We start from the raw sequence: 7569 nt of genomic DNA, 5'->3' as shown, positions 1-7569 counted from the left end.
GATATGTGAAAAGCTGAGGTGTGATTCGGATCGGCAGAGACTTAGCTAGCTGATGTTTGATTGATTGATTTGATTTAAGGTTACATTTCTCTTACTTTTTGGCTAATCGCGACGATGGCGATCCACTAGGATATCCTAGGCTATAGCCTAGGGGCCGCACTAGAAAGAGACGCTGAAAGGGCAGAAGTGACAAACATCGACTATTAAAACTCCTTAATATTGTGACACTAGCAAAATGAAACACTTGCCAAGTCCATTTACTTGCTTGTTTCATAAAATAAGGTGGAAGGAAGGAGTTTCTAACCAGGAGCGTATATTCAAGGCTAGCTAGGCTACCTGCGAAGCCTGAAGCCTAGAAGGTAAAATACTGAAGATAATAGCGATTCTGAGGTTGACAACCTGAATTATTAGGAGTTGGCAACCTGAATTCTTAGAAGTTGGCAACCTCAATTCTTAGAAGTTGGCAACCTCAATTCTTAGAAGTTGGCAACCTCAATTCTCAGAAGTTGGCAACCTCAATTCTTAGAAGTTGGCAACCTGATTTTTTATAAGTTTGCAACCTGACTACCGTTTGGATGGTAACGTGGCTTCCTTGAAGACGTCATGAATGAGCCTATTAGTCTTCTCCCTTCCTCCATAGCCTAGGACCAGGTGTAGTGAGTTAGTCCAGGTGTTAGACTCAGCATACGCCACTGTTTCTCACATTTAAATAACTCTTACATCTTAACCCTATTTTACCATCAATATGTCAGTGGAGAGTGGACGTTCAGTGCTCTTAAAAGAATTAAAACTGCCCTCAGAAATTCAGCGTCGGATAGCATCCTTCACGTCGAATGCTGATGTACTGCAAGAAATTGACTTTGAGTCTCTCATTCATCCGTTTTATGCCATGAAAGCCAGAAGGAAAGAGTTTAAATGTTAGATCTAAGCGTATTGTTTTTCAAAATTTAATGAATAACTTCATTCAGATGTGTCAGTATTTTAAAGTTTACTAGTGTTATTAATACAGAGCATTCAATTAGTGGAAGTGGAGTATCATGATAACAAAACTGTTAATAATCATAATAATAATAGTAGTAGTAGTAGTAGTGTTGGTAGGAAAAAACAAAGGATAGCCTAGGGCTGAAATTTTGTAAATCCCTCCCTGATGGGGATTGATGGGGATGACGAAATGAATGAAGGGACAAACACAATATAAGGGCGACACAACATGTGCTCCACAAAGGATTATACTGGCTGTTAGTCAGGGACCAAGAGCCTCGATGATCTACAAAATGCAGTTCACGAAGCTATCTGGTGTGCTGCTTGGAGATTTCAAATTCGTATATACCGGGTGATCCGTTTGAGATGTCAGAAAAGTAAACCTTTACACACAAGAGGTTAATGTACGTATCTCCGAGCAGCTTGTTGTAATATAAGCAGAAAGGATGTAAGTTTCCAACGAGTGGAGGTTTACGGAGTTCAGCCACATGGCGGCGCTAATGTGCATGATAACAAAGGTGGTGTTCACGTCACAACAGCGCACACAGTATGTCGTATGGTGTGCGAAATTTTCGAGTATTACTTGCGTGCTACTGCCGCCACGCTGCTGAAGTCAGTAAACCTCCACTCATTCGAAACTTACATCCTTTCTGCTTATATTACAGGTGCTCACAGATACGTACATTAACCTCTTGTGTATAAAGGTTTACTTTTCTGACATCTCAAACGGATCACCCGCTTTTTATTAATAATATTAGCCACACTCTCACAAATACAATTTCTGTGACACATACATTTTAGTTAATACATAGTAGTACAGGGTGTCCGAGACGAAACACCCTAATTTGAACTGTAATACTACATGTATTCGATACATAAAGAAGATTGATACAACAGTGGATACACATAGTTATGAAGTTTTGTTTGTGCAATCACACCATTTCTACATGTGCCCCACGAGTGGCACGGAGGATGTCTAATCGATACTCAATTTCACACCAGGTAGCCTGTAGCATCTGTGGCGTAACTGTCTCAATAGCAGCTCTAATCCTCTAACGAAGCTGTTCCACAGTTGTCACTTTGATAGAGTACACCTTGTCCTTAACATACCCCACAGGAAGAAATCCAGGGGAGTAATGTCAGGCGATCGGGGTGGCCAGGTAATTGGACCACCTCACCCAATCCATCTTTGTGAGAATTCTTCAGTGAATGTGTTCCGAACTTCCAAATGACAGTGTGGAGGTGCTCCATCCTGCTGGTGTGGGTGTCGATGTCTTATCTGAGGGAACACAAAATTAACTAACATATCAAGATATGTGTGATCAGTGATAGTTGCCTCTGCAAAGAGAAAAGGTCCAATAACTTCATCCTTGAGTAAGCCACACCAAACGTTGACCTTTGGGCTGTCTTGTTGATACTCTATGGCCTCTCGAGGATGTTCACTACCCCAAATTCGCACGTTGTGTCTGTTGACCTTACCACTGAGGTGAAATGTTGACTCATCAGAAGACATAACCTTGGCCAAAAAGTTGTTGTCGTCTTCGATGCGCTGAAGAATGTTTTCGGCAAACGTTGCTCGTTTGGGTTTATCGTCGTGTTTCACCTCATGTAACAATTGCAATTTATATGCATAAAGCTTTAGGCGCTTGTGTAGCACATCGTGGACAGTTGATTTTGGGACATCAAGCTCACGTGACGCCAGACGAACAGATTTTTTGGGACTTCTTGCAAATGTATCTGAAATGCGCCGAACATTCTCCTCTGATGTTCTTGAAGGGCCACCCCCATGCCTCTTAGCAACAGATCCTGTCTCTAGAAACGCTGCTTTCCACAGCTTGATTCTCTTGGCATCTGGAGGGTCTCTGTGATACTCTGCACGGAAACGTCGTTGAACTGCGATAATGGACCCTAATTCTTCATACCACCACACGTTTTGTGCTTTTTCAGCATTCGTTGTCATTTTCCTTTTTTCGGTTTTCAGAACCTGCAATGAAAATGATCTTGCTATTACATTACACAATTAAAATTTCCACAGCTAATCTACCACATACCACCTAACAAAATTGTCTTGGATGTTTATTATGTTCAGTATAAGTGTTTGAAATTAGGGCGTTTCGTCTCGGACACGCTGTATTTTAAAATATATGTATATTAATTATTAAATTATTATTATATTTATATTTAACTTTGTCTATATCCCAACAAGTACGAGGCGCATCCAGAAAGTAAGTTTCCCTATTTTTTTTCCCGTGAAAGTAAACATAATAAGCCGTGTAAATTGCGCATGCGCAGCAGAGCTAAGACGTATCAATCATATGCCAGGCGGACAGATCCCGCCCGGCGCCAGTAGCGAGGCAGCAGTGGTCCGAAGTGGAAGCTCGTATTCCTTCTCCCGCCGCATGCCAGTAGCGAGGCAGCAGTGGTTCGAAATGGAAGCTCGTATTCCTTCTCCCGCCGCATGCGAGGTTCGGTCGGTGATAAAGTTCCTGAAAGCACAAAGCATTGCTCCAATTGACATTCATCGTCAGCTCTGTGAGGTCTATGGGCCGAACATTATGAGTAAGCAGATGGTGCGTCGCTGGTGTCGGCAGTTTTCGGAATGTCGTCAAAGTGTCCATGATGAAGAGCGCAGTGGGCGTCCGTCCCTCATCACTGATGATCTGGTTGAGCTGGTGCGGCAGCGCATCGTAGAGAACCGTCGGTTCACGATTACGGAGTTGAGTAGCCTTTTCCCGCAGATATCGCGATCCGTGTTGCATGAGATTGTCACGCAGCGCCTGCTGTTCAAAAAATTGTGTGCCAGGTGGGTGCCGAAAAACCTGACACCCGAACACAAAATGAAACGTTCAGGAGCAGCACTGACATTCCTGCAACGGTACCATGATGACGGCGATGATTTCCTCGACAGGATCGTCACGGGCGATGAGACGTGGATTTCGCACTTCACCCCGGAAACCAAGCAGCAGTCAATGCATTGGCGGCATAGTGGATCTCCGGTCAAGAAGAAATTCAAACAGACGCTGTCGGTACAGAAAGTGATGTGCACCGTGTTTTGGGATAGGAAGGGCATTTTGCTCATTGACTTCCTCCCCAGAGGTGAAACGGTGAACGCTGACCATTACTGTGAAACACTAAGGAAATTGCGACGTGCCATTCAAACAAGAGGCGTGGCATGCTTACTGCAGGTGTTGTGCTCCTCCATGACAATGTTCGTCCACATACGGCTCTGCGCACATCAGCTGTTTTGACGGAATTTGGCTGGGAGTTATTTGATCATCCACCTTACAGTCCTGATCTGGCTCCAGCGATTTTCACGTTTTCTTGCACCTCAAGAAATTCCTGTCCTCCGGTGAGCGTTTTGGCAACGACGAAGAGCTGAAGACGTCTGTCACACGCTGGTTCCATTCACAGGCGGCAGAGTTCTACGACAGTGGGATCCAAAAGTTGATACCACGATACGACAAGTGTCTCAATTCTGGTGGTTGCTATGTTGAAAAATAGCTGAACCTTTGCTGTACCTGTTGCCAATAAATGGTTTCCTGAAACTGTGTTGTTTTTTTTAAAAAAAATAGGGAAACTTACTTTCTGGATGCGCCTCGTATAATAACTAAAAAGTTAAACCGATCGTGGTCTGCATGTAGTTTAAAAGAAAATAATTTGATGATTCATTAAAAAATTAATAGTAACATTTGCTCTAAGACACGGAATGTTTTATTGTGAGGGACATGAGAAAGTTTTGGGGGGCTCCGGGCCCCTCCTTAACGATGTCCCTGCTGATCGGTGATTGCGTATTTGCATTTTGGTTATATTGTTTCGCGACGATTATTGATTGAATTGATATATTTTCGTTCGTTTTTTGATTGTAGAGAAATTGTAGTGGATTGTGGTTTCGTTAGAAACAGCGGCGATGGAACTTGATATGCTGACCATGTGTCACCCAATGAAATAGCCACTTGGTTGACCCTGTCTCTGAAAGGGCTGTTGCACCATGAAGTTGCTACCCGCGCAGAAAATATTCTCGCCCCCTTTTCTGCATCTCCACCCATTTTTCTGCAGCTGTCACTTGGCGCTCATTAGCTTTGGATTCACTATGTGTACACACACACACACACATACAATATTTCTTTGCACAGAGCGCTACGACGCCAGGGTCTCTGGGTTCGAATGCCGGCATGGGCATGGGTGTTCTCTATGAGTGTTCCTTCATCAATTTCATCAGATCATCACTCATCTTGGGGTGTAAGGGGGTGACCTTTTCTTCAGACACCCAAATGTCAACGTCACTTCCAATAAGTACACCCTTGACTGCATTTTGCAGACTAAGGAGGCTTTGGCGTTTGGACCAATGGCCAGTATTAATCCTCCTTGTAAGTCGTGTTGTGTCGTCCATATATGTTTTATTATTATTATTATTATTATTATTATTATTGTCCTTTTATCAATCTCATGGTCAGCACATCGCGCGACGACGCCAGGGGTCCCGGGTTCGAATCATGGCCTGGGCATGGATGTTTGTGAGTGTCCATTCATCAATTTCATCATATTACCACTCATCCCCATCTTCGCTAATTAGCTAAAAGTGGCACAAGAAGCGAAGTAAAATAAAGCAAATCAATCAGCCATTCATTCATCTCATCACCATTCATTCTCATCTTCTCGATTAGCCAAAAGTGGCAGAAAAGGGAAGTCAATTAATCCAAATCAATCAGCCAATCAATCAATAGTATTTCCTTGAGGGAAATCCTGCTATGATCATTCATGGTACGGATCACTTTGGATGGACGCTATATTGAAATATGTAAATGACGTCACAGAGTGAGCCTCAGTTTAAAAAAACAACGGCCGTTACTGCTAAAGGGGCGAAATGAATTACAGCCACTTCCAAAAACAAAAGCTTTGGCTCAGTTGGAGAACATGTTAAAGATCTTTCGCAACCACTGGCTAATAGGCATATCTTCCGCTCATAATCGGCCCGGAGCGTTTGTTTATGGTTTGCAGGTGCGGTGGGTGCTCGATAACGGAAACGGATTATTATATGAGGACCGAAGGGGACAGTGGGAGGTCGGCGAGAGCCGAACACCTGAGGAAAGTAACGAACCCATATGACAGCATGTAAGCGGATGACGCTTTTCCGTTCCCTGGCGGTTTATGATATAATGGTGTCGGTTCCCGTGAAGTAAGGCGCTGTCCACTTGGAAACGCTTGCTACAATGTGTTACGTTAAGATAGAAATCGAGTCTTCCCTTGACTCTTGTTTGTTTGTTTGTTTCCTTCCTTTCTTTGTGTCTCTCTTCTTCATTTCTTCTTCGATGGCACCATCATTTCTCTCTCTCTCACTTTCTCCATCCCTATGCAGAGCGGAAGAAATTCTCTGATATGGTTAATTTTACTCCGCTTTTTGGCCACTTTTGATAATCCTGAAGATGAGATGAGTAATGATATGATGAAACTGATGAAGGGATACTTACAAGAAACACTTATGCCCAGACCGTGTTTCGAACCCTGGAACCATTTCGTCGCAATACGCTCTGCTAACCACTCCGCCACGAAGATACGTTCCTTTCCTGCTACTTTTTGCCTAATCACGAATGGATGATGATAAGATGATATTTGTGTGAGTGGACAATCACAAACACGCAAGGACAGAACATAACACAAGCTCCACAGAGGATTATATTGGCTGAGAGTCCCAGCGCCAGTGCCTCGTTAGTGCCACTTCAATCTGAAAGCTTCTTTTACACAGAGAAGTGTCTGAGGAAGAAAGAGTAATTGATTTATTGATTTGGTTTATTTCACTTCGCATTGGCTACTCGCGAAGATGCTGAGTGATGATATGATGAAATTGATCAAGGGACACTCAAGAATAACACCCATTCCGGGATTCGAACCCGGGCCCCCTGTCATTGTGCTAGAGTAAGTGAATAAGAGAGAGACTGAGTGCCATGTGTTGCAAAAATTTCTAACTGCACACAATTGTGTTGTTTCCTTGTATTTACGAGACCCTGTCTCGTGGAAGGGTGGAAGGTGTGACCCTCGCTGAGGACACCCAAATGCCAATCTTCACGTAATTCACCACTGTATTTTTCCAGACTATGAAGGCTTTGGCGTGTGGAATGATGAATCAATGATTCATTTTACTTCGCGTTTTTGTCACTTTTGGCTAATTCCGAAGATGAGGATGAATGGCGGTAAGATGAAGTAGATGGAGAGACAATATATGAACAGCACACAACCCAATTCCCATGGATCCAGACGCCAGAGCCCCGCTAGTCTGCAAAATGCAGTCCAGGTGGTACTACGTGGAAGTGAGGTTGACATTTTTGTGTCTTCAGAAAGTGTAGTTGAGGGTATACGGCGGTATATTCCATATATCCTCTGGGTAACTTTACTCATTACTAGAGCCCGGATCTTTAGGTGTAAAAGAAAATCAAAATAGGTGCATGATTAGGTGCAAACAAAATCACGAAAACCTTAAGTACATTCATGTGTATCATATAACTTCTCATTTTAAACATTACAAAGAAAGTATTGTGAGAAATGAAGATATATTTTGATTACATATGCACTCACCAGCAGAGAATCCTTGAG

At 43.1% G+C, this 7569-nt stretch overlaps 1 protein-coding gene across 1 annotated transcript; it reads right to left on the bottom strand.

Moving 5' to 3' along the window:
- Nucleotides 1-2155: 2155 nt before the first annotated feature.
- Nucleotides 2156-2941, bottom strand: LOC146001355 (uncharacterized). The gene has a single exon (XM_083138670.1). The coding sequence runs from the start codon at nucleotides 2939-2941 to the stop codon at nucleotides 2156-2158; it is 786 nt and encodes a 261-aa protein (XP_082994796.1).
- Between the last annotated feature and the right edge of the window lie 4628 nt (nucleotides 2942-7569).

This window comes from Lepisma saccharinum, chromosome 17 (genome assembly GCF_977018435.1).
Source record: "Lepisma saccharinum chromosome 17, izLepSacc3.1, whole genome shotgun sequence".
Lineage (NCBI taxonomy): Eukaryota > Metazoa > Arthropoda > Insecta > Zygentoma > Lepismatidae > Lepisma > Lepisma saccharinum.
The sequence above is the reverse complement of the archived record's forward strand: the minus strand, read 5'-3'. Positions and strand labels throughout refer to the sequence as shown.

What these genes read in the sequence shown, in the direction of transcription:
- LOC146001355 (XM_083138670.1), bottom strand. Translation starts at nt 2,941, where the DNA reads ATGACAACGAATGCTGAAAAAGCACAAAACGTGTGGTGGTATGAAGAA.